This window comes from Abramis brama (assembly GCF_963993115.1).
Source record: "Abramis brama genome assembly, chromosome: 6".
In the NCBI taxonomy this organism is placed as follows: domain Eukaryota; kingdom Metazoa; phylum Chordata; class Actinopteri; order Cypriniformes; family Leuciscidae; genus Abramis; species Abramis brama.
In genome coordinates this window covers 12,385,810-12,409,255 of record NC_139968.1, presented here as the reverse complement: position 1 = coordinate 12,409,255, position 23,446 = coordinate 12,385,810, and the positions used below count along the sequence as shown (strand labels likewise).

The 23,446-nt window shown below is 37.0% G+C and overlaps 2 protein-coding genes and 1 long non-coding RNA gene across 3 annotated transcripts; 1 reads left to right on the top strand and 2 right to left on the bottom strand.

The window, feature by feature from the left end:
- The first annotated feature begins 299 nt into the window (after nt 1-299).
- On the top strand, nt 300-18,020 carry LOC311084356 (uncharacterized protein). Its single transcript, XM_084116346.1, has 6 exons — nt 300-430; nt 532-718; nt 16,146-16,273; nt 16,371-16,703; nt 17,111-17,263; nt 17,394-18,020. Exons 3-6 carry the CDS (start codon nt 16,246-16,248, stop codon nt 17,441-17,443), a joined length of 564 nt encoding a protein of 187 aa, XP_083972472.1. The 5' UTR covers nt 300-430; nt 532-718; nt 16,146-16,245; the 3' UTR covers nt 17,444-18,020.
- LOC311084357 (V-set domain-containing T-cell activation inhibitor 1-like) lies at nt 6,868-13,975 on the bottom strand. The gene is made up of 6 exons (XM_084116347.1): nt 13,751-13,975; nt 13,214-13,657; nt 8,977-9,023; nt 8,553-8,876; nt 8,323-8,426; nt 6,868-8,224 (listed from the first exon to the last, which is right to left on the bottom strand). Exons 2-5 carry the CDS (start codon nt 13,246-13,248, stop codon nt 8,326-8,328), a joined length of 507 nt encoding a protein of 168 aa, XP_083972473.1. The 5' UTR covers nt 13,249-13,657; nt 13,751-13,975; the 3' UTR covers nt 6,868-8,224; nt 8,323-8,325.
- Nucleotides 18,021-21,280: 3,260 nt separating the features above from the next.
- Nucleotides 21,281-22,179, bottom strand: LOC311084360. Its single transcript, XR_014606493.1, has 3 exons — nt 22,036-22,179; nt 21,479-21,611; nt 21,281-21,384 (listed from the first exon to the last, which is right to left on the bottom strand). It is a non-coding gene; the product is annotated as an uncharacterized lncRNA (long non-coding RNA).
- Between the last annotated feature and the right edge of the window lie 1,267 nt (nt 22,180-23,446).

Below are 23,446 nucleotides of genomic sequence, written 5' to 3'. Positions count from 1 at the left end.
ATCATGAAAAAATGATCACCATTTCCACAAAAATGTTAAGCAGCACAACCGTTTTCAACATTGATAATAATAATAAGAAATGTTACCTGAGTTCCAAATCAGCATATTAGAATGATTTCTGAAGGATCATGTGATATCTGATTCTGATCAATTTAAATTAATGTTTAAATAATTGATATAGGCCTACCAGTTTATCCCTTAACTGATCTACATTATAGAAGAACTATAAATCAGGACTCAGAAGCTTATTAGTTGGAGGTTGATGTTTTTTCCACATATTTTTTTTCTCAACAGGAGCTGTAAGGAAAAACCAGTCTTCTACCAGTGCAGCAGATAGTGGAATAGGTTCTTGCGGCATCCGTTGATTTAACCTTTGATCCGTGACGGCGGCTGGAAGGAACGTTCAAGAGCCAAAGAGGCCTTAACTGAGGTAAATTTCAGATATAAGAAGCACAGCACAGTACAGAACAGCCGTCAGATTCTTTATTTAGTGCGACAATTACATGAATATCTAAAATCTTTCTTCTACAGGTCCTGGAGGCTGGGCAGGGGAACACCAATAACCCTCTCTGCAGTCCGGACTGTTGTAGTCTCCTGCTGTCTGATTTGGTGACTGAACCAAACCACAGTTATAGATGAACACAGGACAGACTCAATGACTGCAGAGTACAATTGTATCGCAGCTCATATGGCAGGTTGATCTTCCTCAGCTGGCAAAGTAAGTACAACATGTAGGTTGTGGTTTAAGGGTTAACGGAAATTTCCATAAAGTTACTGGATAATGTCCTGGCAAAAAATAATTAATACATTTTCCGTTTTTATTTTTTACAGTGCTGTTGATGCACTTGATTTCATAACCTCAGTGCCACATTTGACAGCCTGTAATACAGCCTTCACTTTTGTTAGTGTCTGCAGTGCTCCTTGTTATTTACATACCACAGCATAAATCACTTTCTTATATTGTTCCTTTGAAAATCTAAACCAGTTATACCAACTGACAGCCTGAGAAAGACAAAGAGTTTGATGATAAATCAGTAGAGGTTAGAAAAAAATCTTTTTCGGTGATGGCAGGAATTGAAAAGTGACCATTTTAGTTGTACAACATGCTAGATGGATACCTGATTTTTTTATTATTTTTTTAATAATCCCTCAGCTAATTGAAATAGATTGGACAGAAGCTAAACTGAGTTATCTGTAACACCATTTCTCATTCCTGGACAGATTAGGACAATGCATATAAATTGTGCCACACTAGAGTCAATAGAATTTAATGTCAGTTTGCCAAAAAATAATACAAACAGATTTTGAGCAATTAATGTCTTTGGCTTTTTTCATGATGGAATTAGCAGCCCAAATAGTTGCTGATTCATCAAATCTGTGGATGTTACAGCAGCACTGCAGTAAAGGTCAACAGGTTATCTGTCTGTTACATTTTCTGTGTATGAGCTTGTAATAGGATTGTATACTTTGCTTTACAGTTTTTCTCAGTCGCTTTGGTGCATTTCTCACATCACTATTTACATTTGCACAACAGTTAATGCAGTTCTCAAAACAATTAGTACAAACTGCAAAACCTAGTTGATAACCTGCAAAAGTGTGTCACTTGCTCAAAATGGATAGCTCATTCCTCAAAAGCAAGTATTCATGTCAATGAAAGTGTCAGTGTCATCAAGATGAAAAGTCCTGACACCATTGTTTATGAACAAGATAGTCAAATGGCTTTGTCATGTTTTCATTATGACAGTTTACTCTGTAAATGTTTCCCAATGCAAAAAAGTCAGATCTTGGTGACACTGCCTGAAAATGCTCAAGACAGCACTATATACTATTTGCACAGCCATTTGAAAAATACAGTAAAGTTACACATTACTGTATTTAGTGAGGTAACTGAGTACAAGACACTGAATATGTATGTTTCACATTTTTACTGCATATGCTCTTTGCAATTCTAATTTGTTCACGGCATTGTGAAAAAGAAAAAATACACCCTTATTTACAACAAACATAAACTCCCTTTGGGTAGAGCTGTGCACAACTGTACACAATATTGCAGTACATATTGGAACTGAACATACATAGTACTGTAATCATTCATGCACATTCCAGACGTTCCTCTCTGTCTGGCCACATAATTTCATCTACATCACAGCGAATATCATCTCTTGCAATGCAGCGAGGAAAGCATCTCCTCGAGTGGCGAATCCACCCTCTGCAGGACTCTGCTGTGATGTCATCACATGCTGCATCCATGGCCGCTAGCAGGGCCATTTGGGTATATGGATGCCGGTCATATACCTTCCACCTCCAGGAAGGGAAATACTCCTCTACTGGATTTAGGAATGGTGATATTCCACCAGCATCCTATCATGTGCTGCAAACCACTGTCTGACGACATCTGAATGGTGAAAACGCACATTATCCAAAACAACAACATGCTTGCTCAGATGGTCTCCAGTTAGACCCCTCCCATTCTCAGGGATTATGTCCCTGTAAAGAGTGTCTAAAAAAGTCAGCAGATGTTGTGTGTTGTATGGACCAAGACGGGGGATATGGGTGAGGATGCCGTTTTCTGAGATGGCTGCACACATAGTAATATTCCCTCCTTGTTGGCCTGGGACATCAATGGTTGCTCTCTGTCCAATGCGATTCCTTCCACTTCTTCTACCTTTTGCCAGACTGAAATCCGCCTCATCAAGGTATATGAATGTGTGCAGCGGTTCCCTGGCCTCCAGCTCCAGTACATGCTTTATTACAGAAGAGGGAGTGAGAAAAACTATAAAAACTTTTCCTGTGTAACGTAATGCATTTTGGACAACATACTGTACAGCATGCACTGTGAATACACATACACAGAACTGTCATGTAAGTGTAGTGCATGACACTACACAAAGTAAACAGTTTACAGCACTGAACAAAACACATACATGTTTTACCTGTACATACTGGTGACGGATCTCCTTCACTCTGTCGCTGTTCCGTTCAGTTGGCACATTGTACAATTGTTTCATGCGCATTTCATTCCTCCTGAGCACTCTGTCAATTGTAGCGACTGAAACAGATTCAATATTCACAAAGATGTTGTCATCCTCTATAACAGCACTTTGTATCTCTCTCAACCTTATGGCATTGTTTGCAATCACCATTGCACAAATGGCTTCAAGGGGGCCCTCTTCCACCTCTGCAAGGTTGTCTTGCAATCCTGTGTGGTGCAGAGTAAAATTACAGTAAATATGGCAAATCTTAAGCTGTACGTCTAAATGTAAAATGTACAGTGACAAGTTCTTGTCCCACTGCAAGCTTCATGTATGACACAATGACAGTAGTGCAGTGCAGATTGTTTAGTGCTGAATTACTGTCCATTTATACACACCTGTTCTCCCGACGAAATGTTTGAATAATTGAATTTACAGTGGTTCTCCCAACATTTGTCTGCACCCTTCAACCAGCCTCAGCCATTGTGAGGCCGTGATTGACAACACAATCCACAATTGTAGCCCTGATTTCATCAGGGATCCGCCTATGTACTTGGCCTCTTCTTCCCCTTCCCCTTCCCCTTCCCCTTCCCCTTCCCCTTCCCCTTCCCCTTCCCCTTCCCCTTGGAACGCTTGGTTCATATATGCTTGTAAAGTGGGGGTTTATGGGATTCAGCTCTGACAGTGATTGTAGAGAAGTGGCTTATCATTGGTTGCAACTAATGCTTCACACACCCCTTCTCGCCAGTAAAAGCTGAGATTCACCTGAGAGAAATTGTTCAATTTATGAGACATTTTCAGGAAAAAAAAAAGATTTAAAAAATGTGTAAAATTTGCTTGACAGATTTTGACAACTAGTTCAACATTTTTGTATATAGTGACTCAAGCAATGAAATGAGGACTATTAGTTTTATATGGAATGACTATTCAGCATTCACAAGTATAGTAAATTTTGACTGACATGACATAAGCAAATGATAATGTTATAAAACAGCAGAGAGTTGTATGTAAGCATGTCCACATGTCCAAAGGCATTTGCAATTTGTTGGAAGGAATGAGAAACTGCTACTATGATGTGCACAAATGACTAAATGTTGTGGAGGTTGAACTAACTGTTGTGCAAATGTAAATAGTGATGTGAGAAATGCACCAAAGCGACTGAGAAAAACTGTAATTGAGAGAATTTCAGCCAGACTCATTTCGAAAATAAAACTAGCACTGAACAATTGACACTAATGTTATTTGTGAATAAATCAATCCTGTATAAAACTGAAACAGAAAGAGATTATAAAATTATGAATGGTTTTACTCTTCATGAAAAGAAAAGCAGGAATTCAATATAGCTGCAAGCAGTGATGACGGGCCCAAGCCCAGTCAGGGTAACGGTGCAAATATGCATTTAAAGCCTGGCAAATGTAAAAGAACTATGTCAAAGTCGAATGAATATGCCATATTCACTGCAGCCAGCTGGTGCCACTATGACTGTGAACCACAACAAACACATCCATGAGATCATTTGAATTTCATGTCATAGGTCAATAAAAAAGAGTGTGAAGTTCATTTGCAGTGCAAAATTTAAAGTATTTATCCTAAGTTTTTATTTTTACCTTATTATCAAACTAATTATATACAACTATTTTGTCAGTCCCATACAAATGAACTGGATCTATACCTTTATTTTGTCATTAAAACTGTTAGAAACAGATCCTAAGGCCAAAGAGATTTCTTATCCTGTAATGCAGGCAAAACCACACAGCAATGGAAGTTCTATAAAACCACATGATTTCTTGTTTATTTGAACCAAAATTATTGTCTCATTGTTATTATATATGTAGCTTTTTAAGTCATTTTAAAGGCTATTGTTTGCTTAGGTCTATTTTTATTACCACAAAATCATTTTGGTAATCGGTCGATTAATCGTCAGAATAATCGAAAATTTACTCGATTAGCAAAATAATCGTTAATGATAACCCTAAACAAAATAAAGATGAATTTGACTGAAAGCATTATTTGTTTGTTTGTAGTGAAAAACTGATATTGTGGAGACCCACCTGGACTGTTTCTTGTAATCTTAGTCTCTCTATATACACTAACTAAAACTGAAAACATTTTTTATTTGAGTTTTGGACATTAATTTACATGACAACAGTGTTTTGGAGGCCTGAAAACACAAACTTTTGAAAACGGGTTTCAAAATGCAAGTTTTTGAAAACGATACCATTATAATCTATTTGTAAACTACAAAAATGCAGCGCAAAGCATAGCAGTGCTATGCAGTTTTGGCCATAGATATCCATATAAAGGCTAGATGTCTTAAGGCGGAGTCACTTCCGGCATCACCGGCGGCCATCTTACCACAGGGAAGCTGTGAATTAAGGTGAGTGATCAGCACGCACACAGATCCTCTTATCTCGCTGAAATCTTGACGGATTTACAAACGGTTTGGTTTCTTACAAACGTTATTAATGTGGCTATAATTATTTCATATGGAAGTCCATTGTTATAATTATTCATATGTATGCAGTGTCATAACTACATCTCTGACATTTATATCAAACCAAACCGTTTGTAAATCGGTAGAAAATTGAGCAAGTTATGGTTATTTAAAAGTACATGCACCATGTTACGAGTGAGCGAGCACCCTCTGGTAAGATGGCCGCCGTGTGCGGACGTCGACCTCCATTGGCCAGCAGTGCACACGAGACATCTAGCCTTTATTATATGATATCTATGGTTTTGGCAATTTCACTTTTGCTCGCAGGTTTCTCTATAGAGCTCCCCCTACAGCTTCGGAATAGATATTTGACAACACTGTCATAAAAACTCGTTGGCGACTCTCCCATCTTCTCCCTCTGGTCATGTGCATTTATTTTCAAGGAGCCATGTCCACTGAGGTGTGTATGATACACAGAAGGCTAGCATTTAAATGTATGTGTGCAGTGCCGTAAAGCAATTTGTTACATCACAAGACCTGATATCACGCGATACTTCCTTTTTTCCGCTCACAGGCGCTAGGGGGAAGCGAGACGGCCACCATTCAATGGTGAATGGCCATCTTTAAAATAATGTCTTTGAACTTCCGTTTTTGCGGTCGCTCTGTATATCTCTATGGCATCGCTGTCGAGGAGTAATTAGCTGGTGAAGTGGATTTACTTATTGTAAAGTTAACGAAAGTTATCTTGAGCATTGTAATGTTTAAAGCAGATGTATTAACAAATGACTGGGCGGGAAGATTTTAAAACGAGCTGTTAAGTAAGATAAGATACATAAGATCGCTGTGAAAATACAGACCGGAAGACAACGAGCGCACTGCTGAAAAGGGGCGGGGCTACACAAGGTCTATAGGCACATAGTGTTTCTTTACAAAGTGATATCGCCATCTACTGGCCTGGCATGAATAATAGTGTTTTTAATCGTGGATTCGCGGATCCGTGTGAAGAGTTTTCCGTTTTTAGTACATCGCTGTCGTGTAAACGTACCCTGAATCTTTCTGTTTGTTGTCAGTTCTTGTTTTAATGCAGCCATCTTGTTTTAAGTTGTAGCGTTTTGCTTTTCCTTTGGCTGTAATCTTGTTCTCTTCTGTTTATCTAGTATATCCTTCACATGCTTAATAAAGCTGCAATCAGATCCATGTCTCCTACTCTTTTCCCTGAGGTTTATATAGTATTGTAAGTGCAACTAATTTATTTTTTTTACAAAATAAACCATGTTTTGTTATTGCTATTTTCTGTCTGTTAGCATCACACTACTGTAAATGCTAAAAAATGTATGATCTGCAGAAAGGAGCATGTGGAGTTTAGATCTTCTTGATTGTTAATCTATGGAGTTAAGTAATATCTTAACCTCCTGTTTAAAAAGCTCACAATACAATACACATATCCACAAATGTAATTTTGTACATTTTGTAATTTATTTTCATATATTCAATATTTCAATATTTGCATTGCAGTAAATAATTCAATTTTAGGTAACACATAATGACTGGTAAGGCTTTGGATACACAGCTTTATCACTCAGACAGAGTGTGACAGAGAGGTACACAGAACAGATATATCAATGTAGAGTTTGTCTTCCTAAAGTACATTTCAACATTTGTTCTGTGAGTAGTGCTGTACTATACAGTACGAATAAAATAAAACACATTTGCACATAACCATTTCCAAAGGCCTATAGATAAGAGGAGCACTCCCCCTACAGGTTCCTGCACCAATAACATTCAGGAAGTATCAAAGTGCAAACCACAATTCAATGTTCAATGATAACATCCTGAATGAGACCACAGTAAAACACTGATGATTGGAGATTGTTCCACCTCCTCCGTCACACACACATTCATAATAAAAATAAGATGAGTAGAGACTTCACAGAGATAAAAAAATACAGCATAAGGCATGTGTTGAATCTTGAACACTGTAGACAAAAAAATAATAAAAAATTGCGCAATCCAGCCAGAAAATGCATAGAGAATCATAACATAATCCTGTGATGTTAAAAAAACATGAAATGGAGACATTCCTTTATATCTGAATCATTTATCACAACACTGCATAGCTTAGAATATATGATTATTAAGGAATTAGTAAATATAGAGAGATAACGAGAGATAATAAATGGTGAAAACAGTGAAATGACAATTACAGAAGTCTGTCGGGATAGTTCAGTGCTTATTTTAGTTATCGATTATGCACATTACAGTGTTGTTGTTTCTTCATTATTTTAGTGTCCTGTGTTTTGTCTTTGTATGATCCTGTAAAACAAGTACTGTTGATTTCTTACGGACAGGCAATTTATGATGAACTGGTGAAAACTGGTGGTTATCAGTAGACTACATTGGTATATTCACATTATATCACTTTATGAAACATAAGTTGTACTTACTACAGTATATCACATGTGGCCTGGGAATTGGTTCACATTAAACATTGTATTGGCATTTCGTATGTGATCTAAGTTGTAATTTTGTATCAATGACAAGCGAATGGTATAACCAACATAATCATCACAATACTAACACAAGCACAAATCATCACTCAGGTCTACCTTTAACAAGACATGCACTATAAGAGATCTTTTACACATACAATTCATTTTAGTGTTTGCACAACTACACAAAATGTTTATATGAGCTAAGAAATAAGAGAGTAATATATACTGAATCCATCCAGCTGTTTCCAGGGATCTGTGAGTTCACGTTGAGTCATGCGAACTGGAAGTCAGCAATGGAAAGAAACTCTTTAACCCTGCTGGGTGTTCTGTAAAACATTGTAACAACATTTAATTAGAGGTTGTCACCTACTTACAATATGAAGTACATGTTGATCACTCTGTTAACATTGCTAAATGTACTTACAGCTCAATAAAATATAATACCAATACACAGAGTGGAAATGATCATTACAATCGTCTCTGGTTTTTGGTTTGATCCTTCATTTCTACTGTGCATTTTTTGTGTCTCTGAAAGACAAAACAATTACAAAAGTTCAGTGATAAACACACAAGTGTATCCATTTATGTTTCTATGGTAGAATGTATGTTGTAATAGGGTGTGAACATTTTTGCCAATCATTTGGTTTTACACACCTTTAATCAATAGCTGGACGGATTTCACCACTGAATCGTGTGTGATGAAGCACTTGTACTTTCCTGCGTCATTGTGTTGAAGATTGTTGAGTTTGAGTGAGAAGTTTCCATTCAGATACTCCTCAGGGAAGGTTTCAGTTCTGTTCTTGAATGCTGGATCCTGTGCTTCTACAGAGTCTTTACCCTCAGTAATGTCATATAGACTCAGGCTGTTGTGTCTCCAAAGCACACTGATGTCTTCAAGTTTAGGCTGATGTTTTTCAGACAAACACGGTAAAACAGCAGAGCCTCCGATAAAACCCTCAACGGACTCCTGCAGAGACACTGAAAACAGAGAGAGGTTATAAAAAAGAAACAAATATGAATTAGCAGATAAGAAAAGTAGAAATTTGCCTCTGAAATAATTGTTCATTTTAGCACTCACCTTCATTTATTAAAAGAAACACAAGCAGGAAATAAAATAACCCCCGTCTGTAAACACAGAAAAAGATTTTAAATACAGACGACATTAAAGATGGGATAAGTAGTTTTTGAAATATGGTGTTGGCCAATGTTGATATTTGAAATCAACCCAAACAAACACACCCCTTCACACTCCAATCCTAACCGAGTCGCTCTCGAACCCCGATCCCCCTGCAAGCGAGTCGAGTTCACTAACACTGACGCTAAACACCGCATTCACTAGCAGTCGTCAGCGTGACTCACACTAGCTGTCCTCCGTTACGCACGCAATCCAGTGCTGCGTTCCAGTCCAAAATTGTCATGCCCTTCACTTGCTAACTTCCCTCCGTCTCATTCACTCGGATGTACGTCATTGCTTACGTTACACGAGTGCCCACTACTGGCGGAAACTGCAATGGGCTGAATTGGAACGTCCTACGCCCTTGATCACTTGGAATCAGCTATGGAGCTGATTTATTTATTTATTTATTTTTCCCTTTAAAGGTGCAATGCGCAACATTTCATGTTAAAAATACCCGTTTTTCTAACCCATACATGCTTAAACAATTGCCTGATGGGCTGAATGAGCCCTTCTCTGATCACTGCGATTGCCTCTATAATCCTGTACAGTAAAATAAATAAGAGGGATTCGGGACGGAATTTGAGACTGGGCGTGACGTCATGCGCGTTCACGCTCACCTGGTAATGTCTGGCAGTTTTGTGTATTCGCCGCCATTCTCCGTATCAGCGAAGACAACTCGAGCGACAAAACTTTAGTCAACTTTCGACAAAAGTAGAAGATGGATTCAAAGAGTAAGCTTGTAGTTCATTCCAAACCCCAACGCAAACTCCACGAAAGACAAAGAAAAGAAAACTTTTGTCTAGTGCCACCAAAAGGGCCAAATTGGAGTCAGACAGGCGTCGGAATAAGACGAGAGTCAACATCGGGAAGGCTTTCAACAAATGGAGAGATCTCTGGTCTGCACACACTAGGAAGCGCCCGCGCCCTCAGATCACTTGGACGTGGCTGTGTACAAAAGGTAAAAACTATATAAATACTGTTCGTTGGAATCTCCGGTCTGCTCTAGGGCTCAAACGGGATCCTCAGTTGGCTTTTTTCTTGATAAAACGGTAAGATATAGCCCAGTCTCTAATGTCTGATACGGCAAATCTATGACAACAAATGATGTAATAATCTATGAATATTACCTTGAGACATTTGAGTGTACTTTGTTGACCAACTGTGTATGGTATGATTATTATTTTGAGCTTTTACAAAGTAATAACAAAGTAATAACTTATATTGTTCATGAACGTGTTTCCATAATAATACAATCATAAGTGGATACAGTAAACACATAAAACAGTTCAACATGGAGATAGATGGAAACAAAAACCGAAGTTTTCTACTACCCCCGTTTCCCCCTCACACATAAGTGTGTAATTTACTCAAATGCCTTTCCTTTCACATATTTAAAATGACTTGCAGATTTATAACTTTATTACCTCTGAAGACATTATGACTGTAAACAAAATTTGTGCGGCTGATGCTCCTTTGGTTATGAACAGCTCGTGCTCGTGCAAGCGTGCGTGTGGTCCATGAGCGTGCACACCTCTGGTTGCAGTTTCGCTTGTCGCCAGAGGGGGCATAGTTCTGCAAAAACTCAGAGACTTGCGCAATGCACCTTTAAGAATTTGTTTAATGCAGCATCAACATGTTTATAGGTGTGTTTGGGTTGTTTTAAATAAAACAAAATAGAATTAATATATCATAGAGTTGTTTGTTGTGGTGGTGATTAGATGAGATCTGTGGTGATATCACAATCGTACTGCATTGTGGGACATATAGGTGCCTGAAGTGTACATCTGAAGTAGACTCAAAATCGCGGGAACGAGGGTCTGTCCATATAAACTTCCCTCGTCCACTTCACGAAGTGGAACGCACTTCAAAATGGCGGCAGAGATTCCCCCGAGGGGAAGTGCTTAGGGAAGTTCGCAAGTGCGTGTCTAAAAGTGGACTGGAATGCAGCCCAGGAGTGCATGTCTGTTTATACAGAAACGCAATAGAACAATGCTTCACGAAAAATAAAGCGCAGATAATGAACGAATGACAAGGAAGAACAAAAAATGAACGTACACTACACAATGGTAATTACAAACAAGAGTTTGTTGTTGCCAACAGCACAGCAGCTCCAGACACAGAACGACACTCAATCCCAGTTTTATCACGTGTGGAGCGAATCAAAGCAACATCCATGTCTGTTTTCAGGCCTTCCCGCTTCGCTATCCAGCGCTGGATATCCAGCTTTTCTAATATTAACATGGGTCCTAAAGCTCTTGCCCAGACATAACCCTTTATTTTCCAGTGATTTCTTCAGAGCTTTTCTTTTTTTGTGTTGTGTCTCATCGCTATTCAGTTCAAATCTCCCTCTTGCTCATTGTGTCGTCATACGTCCCCTTATGCTAATTGGCTGACATATTTGTTGTTGGTGTCGGACTGACTTACATCCAAACAGCATTTTTCAAAAACTACCAATCCCACCTTTAAATACAGGTGTAAACGGTGGTCTAAAAAAAAAAAAAAAAATGCTTTCAAACAGCCACAAAAAAAAATGTAAATGTAGAAAAAATGTACCCTTTGAACGGTCAGAGAACATTCAGAAATTAAAATTTCATAACTTATTGGAAACCTAAGCAAAACATTCTTAGAACATATTTCTGTAAGCTGGGTACTCGCCGCCCACTGGCCTAACGCCAGAGTGTTGTCTTTTGAGAAAGTGCACAAAACAATTCTCCATTCACAGGGCTGCCAACTTTTGAGTTTAGCTTGGAGTGAGATTTTTTTTTTTGTCGATGGGGGGGGGGGGGGGGGGATGTAAAAACAAATATTGCATCACAATAAGTGTAATTGTGATTGTCAAAACATTTGGTAACTAAATAGAATTTTATGAAGTTTAGTGACAACATGTTACAATGTTTACATTGTACAATGACTGGTAGGATACAGTTTTTATTATTGCTTGACAAAAATTTCAAGATTTCAATTCCATTCTTGTGATTTGATTCCGATTTTGATTCAATATTGACTAATTTGGATACATGTTTATTTTAAATTTTATTTAAAAAAATAATCTCACCTAAAGCTCACATAGAGGGCCCAATCTGCTGGTATTATTAAAGGTTAAAAATAACATTAAATTAAATATAATGCAGTTTTTGTTATAATAACAATTATTTAATGACATAAGTAAAAATATAATAAATATGTAATATAGTGCTCAGCAAAATCTCCTCTCTAGCTATTTTTTTCTATTCAATTAACATGCTTTGGTCGTTAAATGGCTTTCCTGAGGTAAATGTAACGTTATGTGACATAATTGTTCTCCTGCTGTTATATTGACCTCTTTCCGTGGTTGAAAAACACTAATTGGTCGATATTATGTATCGGTAAGTTGTACTGCATCTTTAAATAAAAAAGTAACACTTGAACTGAGGCGCTCAGCGATCTGTCACGTCACATTTACAAGCGCCAAACGTATTTTTGTCTGAATTTCGTAATAAAATTGACGGAATCTAAGAGCTGAGAATTAGTTTAATATTAAAAGTACCTCTTTGCTCCACAATTTTTCTGTGCGTGAGAAAATGGATGTGTGGCGTGAGAGCGTGTGAAAAGTGTCAATTGCGTGAGTCTCACGCTCAATGCGTGAGAGTTGGCAGCCCTGCATTCACACAGTTAACCACTTCTGATAAGAACAATGAAAACACATCTTAATACCAGGAGTAAACAGGGCCTTAGATAAATGCTTCAGTATTCAATTTAAACTGTCTTTTTTTCCCTATCTTCCTCCACAGTGGCTATTGTGTTGCAGACAGAACACACTGTACATCCCTGCAATACACTTATACATGTTCTTTCACTTTCAGTTCTCAACATCTTTACACATGTATGATGTCCAAGTAAACTAAAAGAAAACAGCATTCACAATCCATGCATCCATGTAACAGCTGTTTTGAACATATCATCATATAATTTGTATCATTATTAATCAAATTATTAGTCATCCTTTTGAAACAAGACACAAAAGCTTCAGTAAGAGCTTGGCTTGTTGTTCTAATTCATCTAAAAAATAAAAGATATTATAAAATGTGTGGCCAACATTTATGTAATAGGTTAAGTGTAGATTAGTTGGCCTATGTTGAAACAAAATATGTTAGCCTACCTCTTGACATTTCCAGATTTTTGGCAGAATTCCATGCTGGAAACAATGACTTGTTGTTTGTAACAGAATGTAGCCTATAGACCTTATGTAGCCCCCCCACTTTTCAGCGCTGCACTCGTTGTCTTTTGACGTCTGGTCTGTATTTTCACAGCGATTTTGCGTGTTTATTAATGAACGGCTCGTTTTAAAATCTTCCCGGTCGACTGACATTTGTTAAGACATCTGCTTTAAACATTACAATCCTCATGATAACTTTCGTTAATTTTACATGAAGTAAATCCACTTCAAAAGCTAATTACTCCTGGACAGCAGCGCCATATAAATATACAGAGCGACCGCAAAAGGCGCATAAGGTCTATAGTCTCTCAGAAATATCTTCAACCTCCAAAACCATTTGCCGTGGACCATTTGGAAGCGGTCATCTTCAGTTCTGTGAAGTAAATCCTGGGACATAAAAACATCTCACTCATTATTACTCATAATTTCCAATTAAAAGCATCAAATAGGTGTACCGCTCTGAAAATCTTTGCGACAAACCTTTGTTACAATCTTGTCCACCGAGTGATTGTGTGAGAGTGAAAGTAGGCAGCTTTCCCAGAGCTTTTTTTTTTTTTTTTTTGCTTTCCCAGAGCTCCTCGTTCACAGCCAGCTGCTCCAGAGTCACAGTTCACTTCCCGTAAACTATGAAAACTATTCTTGTTGTGAGGCGACAGTGCCCTATGATCTAATCATATAAATATTCATAACTGCAGATCGTTCACGCACTCAGAAACCTAAAGACTTCTACTTGTTCTCCTTTGCCCATATTTGTGTACCACCTCATTGCGTTTATATTTTTTTCCACTAAAACTTGAATCCAAATATGATTATTTTTCAACCGTTTCTTGAACTTTATTTCCATTATAAGATTTTTTAGCCCAGTTAATATTCCTTGCCCTGCACGGCTCTTTTATCAATGATTGTCCAATATCACCCTAGTAACATTCGCAAACAGTTTGGAACGACAGCTCTCGACCTGTGGTTAGAAGCATAGCTTCTTGTTTTGCTTGACATGTGGAGTCATCAAAATCCTTATCTTGAGCCAAATAAGCAAGCTGACATTCATTACATTCTGTGTCTTTTATTTAGAATACATACAAATGTCATTATGCCTTGTAGTTTGTCAAGAGATTTAAAGCGTCGTTTTTGAAGAGTGCGCATGTGTGAATGTGCTCTAGTACACAAGAACGAGCCTATGATTGAATCTGGAAATAAAGCAAAATAACTGAAAATAATGAGAAATAGTCCTCAGATGCCATGTCTGTAATTTATATAAAAACATCTAGTAGCCTATTAATTAGATCTCAAACAGATTCATTAAAAGTAGTTAGACTATTACTCCAACAGGTGCGTGACATCATTAACCAACGTGGTTGAACGACCACTTTGCGACAATTTGGTTTCGGGAAACAGTCGCGATTAGCTAGTTGATTTCTTCAACGATGCATTATAGAGTTACGTCATTGTACGGGAAACGCACCCCTGATGAGATGATAAAATGTCTCTAAAAAGCTAATCTGGGAACCTTCAGCATAAGGGCCTTTCGCACCGGAGGAACCTTTTCATAGTTCCTAGAACTATTGGTGGAAGTTCACGGTTTTTGGCGTGTTCGCACCGCAGGAACTAGGAACGATTTTAGTTGTAGGAACACTTTTGGAGGAACTAATTTAGCTCCTACTTCAGAGTCGGGTCTAAACCAGCACAAACTATCCGTGACATTTGTTTGCGCTGATTGGCCGAACACACATGAAACACCAGCACCCGCCATTTTTTAAAAGGCTGTGTAAACACACAGATTATAGTTAAACTCCAGAAACTAACTCTACGAACATGGAAAACAGTGATAGACGGGCCTCTTAACTTTTTTACGCTGAGGAGAAAATCCAACGCGACTTTGAGGGGACCAAGCGAAACATGATTATGTATTTCTGCTCAGCTAGCAACACATATCAACCACACGGCATACGCTAATATCTTTTCATCACTGTCTACTTATGTATAACATTTCTATCTAATAACATATTAGACAGGACTGTTAGACAGATCATAAACTATGAACACGGAGATTGCAAGCACTATTAGCTCAGGCTCTGGCATTCTCAACGCCGTCAAAATAAAAGTCACAACAACAAGCGCGGCTTACGTCACTTCAGAGTTCCTACTGGTGGTGCGAATGCAACCAGGAAAATGAGAACCATTAGTTCTCGGGGAACCATCCTGGTGGCTAGTTCCTAGAACTAAGTTCCTAGAACTATCCCATGCGAAAGCCCCTACAGTGTCGGCCCAAATCCGGCCCACATCTGGTAGGCCTACACGTGGATTCCACACGGCCCAGATGTGGGCCGGATCTGGGCCAACACTATCTTCCTGTCTGGGTTCTTTTTCTGATGTCTTGTGTCGGATATCATACGATGAAAGGTATGTTAGTTTGGATTGGGATCAAACAATTCTATTCTTTATATAAGTAGGCCTACTTCCTGCTCTAGTTTTATTTAATTCTGTTGCCTTCAAATATTGAAAATGAAAAACTTTGAAAAAAAAATCTGAATGTTTGTCAGCTCATTATCCATCTTACTATTCTTAACGTTAGAAATCATTAACTTACTTTCATTACAATATTTGAGAACATCATTACAGACATGTATCACAAATCCTTATTACAAATGCATCATTTCCCTGTATCATGTTTCCCTAAAGCTGCTTTAGTGCTGTAGGATATCTGAACCTAAATCTATAGAGATTATGGTTTCTTCCCTTCTATTTCTCACTCCTTGTTATTTTATATTATATTATTTTATATATATATAGATATTTTTTATTTATTTATTTTTGGGTTTTTTGGTCATTTACAATATTGCCACCTGCTGGACAGTTGTGCCTTTTATTTTTTTAGAGTGTGGGCTTTGACTTCCTCAGCTTGATGTGGTTAAAAGGTCCCTCCTAAAAACCCTGGGGTCCGGCTTCACCTAAAGCAGTGTGAACCAGACCACATCATGTTGAGCATCCTAAAGCTGCACCTCTGTGAGTTTATTATACATGAAAATCTTTCAAATGCATTTGACATGTTATAACGAACAAATTTTAAGTGAAATACTCCTAAATATTTTTCTCCTCATAGATCTGTTCATATTGTGTCGAGCTGCTGAAACTTTAACTGATCGAGTAACAGATTTGGGTCAAAATGTGACGATAAACTGTGATCTTGATGATGCAAAAGAGGTGACATGGCTGTTGCTGAATCTACCAGATCCTCCGGTTGTGATATTACACTCCTTCTTAAACCCACCAGCAGAATTTTACTACAAAAATACCTTCAGGCACAAATATTCAGTGAAATCTGCACATCATCTGTTCATAAATAGCATCACCGTTGAAGAGTTAGGAGTTTATTACTGCATGGACACAGAAACAAGTGTGAAATTCAGCAATGGCACCAGACTACACATCATTAGTAAGTGAATGTATCCTACACACTACATGTAAAAAAAAAAAAAAAAAAAAAAAAAAAAATATATATATATATATCCTATTATATATACACTACATTTAATATAGCCTGTTTATGTCAACATTTGAAGTGGATCAAAACCTTTCATCAAAGTTATACATACATTTTGAACAATACCTGTTATTGTCTTATAGGACAACTTTGATTAACTTTTTTGATCTACTTCAAATGTTGACTACTATACATAGATTATGTTATTGAAACTAACATTATAATAATACACATTTGCATATTCACAAACAATTGTAGCATATATATTGACGGGGGTGCAGAAAGATGTTTTAGGTTGGGTGTGCTGGTTTTTTTTTTTTTTTTCGCACGCTTGAAATTTGAACACTTTTTCTTTCCAGACCCGACTCAGCCCACAGAATCTACAGTAAACCCACAGTGTCATAATCGCACAGTAGTGGAGCAGCATGATGATGATGATGAGCCGATGTTGTGGCAGATTGTTACGGTCATATTTGGTCTGAACAGTGCTATTCTAGTCATTGGGTTGATCGGTAAGTTGGTTTTCGAAAATATTAGAAATGTTAAATGTAAAGAAACTCTGTCAAAAATAATGAACATAGGCATAATGTTCTTTTCCAGTAGGCTAGATCTTAATGTGTGATTTATACATTTATTTTTTAGCATTCTTGGTACTGATAAAGTGTTTTTGGAAGCAACAAACGACCTCATGAAATGGACCTACGGCAGTTTCAAGTGTCCAGACGTCCCTGCTTCACGACGTGTGACCCGGTGTCGGGACAACTCTCTACAAATATAAATATCACTATCACGGACGTTTCCCTTTATCTCTCAATATCCTCCTATTTACCGTAAGGTATCGTTTACGGAGAAGTAAAGCTGTTTCTTTACCATTGCAAGTGGGCTTGCTGTCATTGTTCGCCTGTGTTAAGCAGCAACAACAACACTCGTCTTTTGCTTTCAAAAGAGTTTCCGCTCCTCCTCTGCACGGAAAGTAGGCCTATCTGCTACTGCTTTCTAGGTGACTGTGAGTGATATCTTTTAATAACGACCACCATAAATGATCAAATGCTTACCAGGAGTGCTGAGAAATGACGAACGTAATGCATTGGCCTATGTATTTTCAACATATCGAATAAACGCTCTCTATTGCCATGCCATTAAGCTTCCGCTAACGCCATCATAATAAAATCGCTTGAATATTACATGGCTTTGCGTTTTGTTTCAGGTTTCATCATGAATATTTTGTTGAAATAAATTGAACACAAAGACTTAAAAGTCATCTGCTGTAAAAATCACATTTGTAGTTGAAATTTCTTCAAGCAGTGACGGCTCTTACCATTTTTCTATAGTTTTAGAACAACATCTATGTAACAATATCTGAACTGTTTCATTATTGTGGTTAACTTTGCTGGATTTCCACAAATGTTTTTTTAGTGGCCACAGATGTTTTACTGTAGCTGGGTTAGAAATCACAGGCTTTTACAGACCAATGCAACAATATTTGTTTCAGAGAAGTCACAAAATCTCTGATTTGCAACATATAATAACCTACCTGCGACTAACATTGCTTTGGAGTAGCTTGTCATGAAGTGTTGAGGCAAGCTCAGTGCACTGTTCCACTGGCTTTGCACTATGCAAATACCAAACCACAAACTTTCATCTTTATCAAGGCAGGATGTCAGCACTCAAGACTCGCAGGTGTTTTTAATTGTTTGTGCTTTTATACACATTTTTTTTCTCATCATCCTATCGATTTAAGGGTATACATTGTCAGAGACCAATATAGTCTGACCACATTCAGACCTCTTTGACCAATGAGAAATGTTGTGTGCAACCCTTACTTTTTAAAAACTCTTTACTCTTTCAAATTTCATTTAGAGATTAACTAGACATAACTTAAAGTCAACATAAAATGAAAATTCGGCAACAAACAGTAGGTTAATATTTTCCTAGAATGCATTGAAAATCTACAGTAACATACTGTAAACAGCTTATACAATAGGAAACTGTTAATAATTATGTGAAAATGACAAAATCTACAGTAACTGTACAATTCTACAGTAGGGAATTGTTGAGAATACATTTTACATTTATGCATTTGGCAGACGCTTTTTATCCAAAGCGACTTACATTGCATTTCATGGTACACATTTACATTCTTATATTACTGTTTACAGTAATATTAGTGTGAAAACAACAGAGATCTTTTACAGTGTTACAAAAATCGGTTGTAGGACCCACGATTTTGGTCTTGTTACGAAATATAACTACTAACATTGTCCAGCCGGTGGTTTATTACCAGCCACCAGAATTTTGACTCATTTTGTGAGGATACTAAACAGGAACTAAACAAACATTACGGTAACTAATAAACAAACTTAAAGGGGTGATGAACTGATAAATCAAATTTTCCTTGAGCTTTTGACATATAAGAGGTCATCATACTATAAGAATATCCTCTAAGTTTCAGAACTGAATATATATTACATGTTACACTCATATATATATAAGCCAGTTCATGACCCCTTTAAACATACTGGAACCAAGGAAACCAAACCACAGGAGCCACATTTTGAATCAGTGGTTTGCAGTGGTGGAAAGAGTACTGAAAAAACATACTCAAGTAAAAGTACCATTACCTTCTAAAAAATGTAGTGTGAGTAGAGTAAAAAGAACTTGTCCAAAAAACTACTTGAGTAAGAATAAAAAAGTAGCTTATTTAAAAGTACTCATGAGTAGTGAGTAGTGAGTACTGAGCTGTGGATTCTACCCCTTATAGTAAACGCTATACACTACAATTAATAAATTAAAAGAACATTGTACATACTGTAATACACATTATATTTTGTTCTTTGTCAGAAAGATTGAATAATATATATCATCCATCTTTTTAAAATGCATCAAAACAGTACACTCATCACCATTTAAGTCATATTGTTTGAAACAAACAAAAAACATTTAAAATAAGGCGTAAGGCCACTGAGCCTGAGCATGCTATTGTTGCACATAAAATATCAATGTTCATAACTGTGCAAATAATTCAAAAAACCCTTTAGAAACTCATAAGATAGATCAGCATCACACACCATGAGATGAGTTAAATAGAGAGATTAAAAAAATACCCTATTTCTCTAAAAAACGGTACCAGTTTTTCTGTTTTGATAAAGAAATGAGAATCCCTAATATTATCAGATTACATCATCTAATGTACTGAAAAAAGCGAAGATAGTAACACTAATTACACTGTAATTCCATGCCATTAAATATGTACAATTTAAATGTAAATGCACATTGTTCTAGAAGGGGGGTATCATTCCTTACATTTTACACTCATTTACTCACATTGTAATGCTGATAATATAATTTGTAAGGAAAATTGTGCATTAAAAAGGGAAGTTATATCCGGGAAACTTTTACAAAAGAAACACACACACACACACACACACACACGCATGTCTCTAGTCTCAACGAAGCTGTTTTATCCAATATTATGAAGACTCGGAGCCTGGCCTGCAGCTACAGTCCCGCATCCTCAGACCCCTCATTTTTCGAGACAGCGCCTCCTGCTGTTCAGAAGATCGTATAACACCCATATCCAAATGCCATTGAAAACAATAGGATGCAATATTACGGTCTCGTTTTATTTAAAGTTATCCAAATAAATATTTGCGTTCCCTGCTTAATGCATGTGCCAAAAAAAAACCTCATTGTGTTCTCTGACTAACAAATTACCCAGTAGGCTAGTTATTTTTTGAGCGTGGGTGTAATTGAAAGAAAATTACTGATATGGAAGGGATACAATTACAGATTGAACTATCTTCTGAAAAATATTATGTGATATTATATTGCTACAATGTTTGTTTTTTTAATTCAAATTCCAATTTTTCTTTCAGCTCAACCTATAATGGTCTAATTAACATTATACCATGCTAACATTACAAAACCTGTTTTTTGATATTTTGAATGCGAAGCAAAACTCAAATAAGAATAGACAAAACACCAATAATAAACAATTCTGTACTTTATTTAACGATCACCTAAACATCATCTGTAAACAGGACAAAGCAAAGAAAAAAGGAAGAAAGAATTGTGTTAGTGACTTTACTTTTCGTCTTCAATTGCATTAAAAAAAACTCCTCATTTAGCCTATAAGTCGGTTTGGATAAAAGCGTCTGCTAAATGAATAATTCAATTTATAGGAGAAAAGGTCCGGTAATTAAAAAAAGGTCAAACGGTAGCCTAAATCTGATTAAATAATTAATGATGACGTTCTTTTATATTAACACACTTAATGTATTTAATTGGTCTACTTTAATGTGAACTAATTTGAATCACATTTTTACAATGGCTTGTCTACAAAACGTCCAAGGTTAAAGGCTAACGTTAGCTATCAAAATATTTTCGGGGAAAAAAGGCGAAAAAACATACATTAACGGCTCAAATTTTGTTACAAACTATCTTACAAATATTAAATGGACTATTCATATGTTGGTGTATCGATGAGCTATAAAGTAGTTTGATTAAAAAAGAAATCGAATGAGTATGATTCGCTAAATAAAATTAACAGTCCCCTCTCTTGTATAACACCACCAGTGCGCTCAGTGTATTCCTGCTTCGCCCTTGGCTCATGGAGGATTCCCCAATCACATGCCTTGGGGGGAGGGGACAAATACCACTTAGTCTTAATAAGCGTGTTCATAGACACAGATGCCTTCATTTTAAATATTCACTATAATACAACTTACTTTAGATCCTTCTTTGAGGTTGTACTGGCCAAGCAGGGTTTTGAATAAGGAAGGCGGGTAAGACTTCCGCTTGACTGCTGCCAAGACCAAACCAAAATTACTTGCGGTTATCCTTTTCTTGCGATATGCAAACCTGTTAAAAGAAACCAGCCACAAGAGAGACCATTGTTGCACAACAATTGGCATTACAGTTTCATGTAAAAAAAACATCTGACATTTTGCAGTGCATTTTCTAAATTCTGAGCAAATGTACAGCCTTTAGCAGACACTTTTATCCATATCAACTTTCAGTAAGTACATTTTTCGAAAGCAACTAACATTCTTTTAGAGCAGGGGTGTCAAACTCAGTTCCTGATGTGCCACAGCCCTTCAGAGTTCAGCTTCAACACTAATAAAACACACCTGATCCAGCTAATCAAGGTGTTCAGGATTGTCAGCAGAATGTCATCAGGGCTAACTTATGTATGCTTGTGTTGTCTTTTTCCATGTGTTAAAGTTTCAGAGTCTTTTGCTCTCTGAACCACCAGAATTTTGTTTTTATTAATAAGCTTTCTTACCATGATGCGTTCTTAGCCTGGCCAACTGTTGCTTCCTCAATCTGCTGCTTCTCCTGATCATTGACAGCAGATATAGAGCCTTGTCCTTAGCTTGGACAAAACCTGGGCTGGTCACCAGCCCATCAAATGTCTTGATTGGAAGAGTATAGATTTAAAGTTAGGCACAAGTTGTGAAGTCAGTGAGGTGTCCACATACTTAGCCACATTGTGTTTACAAAATACATTTGAAATGAAAGCAATGGTTTACATACATACATGTGTGTAGTTTACCACATTTTTCATGAGCCTAAATTATGTAATGTTAGTTTTTAACTATAATAAACAGTTTGAAACACTTGGTTCAAATTTCAAGAAATTATTAAACATAACATTGTACAAAATTATGTGTTGGATGACAAAATCCTAGCTGAATTGTCATTGATTTAATGTAGTGTTATTGTAATGTTTCTACTAATTTTAAGGGAACATGAAAGTACAAAAGTAAAAAAAATAAAAAATACCTGAGGCGTCTGTGGACTCAAAATCCACCCCATCCCTGTAAAACGCCCAAGTTGCAATAAGGACGCCTGAGCCCATTCTTTGTCCTCCTGGGTGACAGGTCTTTTGATGCCAGCTGAAATAATGGTATAAAACTGGTTATAAAAATGAATAGTAGTATTTAAGATCATTTCAAGTGATGATTATTTCTCAATTTAACAGCCTTTTATTATGATCATTCATTTATAGCACAAAATCTAAGCTTTAAAAAAAAGAAAAAAGAAATCACAGTATACATCTCAGCCTCACTGTCTTGCAACTATATTTCAATGTGGTGTTAAAGCTCACAGTCATGATTTTTAGCTGAATTACAACACACCGTGAGTGTATGTTAGAAGAGTTTCATAAATATGATTAATCTTATTAGCAATAGCTTTAAACCACATTACGTATTTAAGAAAATAATTAAAACCAGGCAACATCAACAAACTTTTTACAAACCTCGTGTTGTGGTTGGTGTCATCTCAGACACTCTCTTGGATGCAATTTCGTCCCCCTTCGGAGTGTTGGCCTTCTTCCACACACATTCCACGTCGGTGCGGGACACATTTTTCTCAACCCAAATCAACAAAGCTGCCATATGATGGCACTTGTCTCTGCCGATTGGGCACTCGCATGTGCTGTACTTGACTGCTTGGCCCTCAACGTGAACCTATATTGAAAACAATTTAACCCTAACACTTCTAAAAAAACTATGTTTATCCTTATACTTCTGTAGCCATCCTGGGGCTGTCAGATCATACTAACGTTACTAAATTGACTAGCCTAAGTTCACTAACTTAACCCTCTAAAACCTGACAGTCACATATTTGCCATTTCATCTTTGTTTACATCCACAGTTATAGCAGTCCTGAACATGTTTTCTTTTGAAATA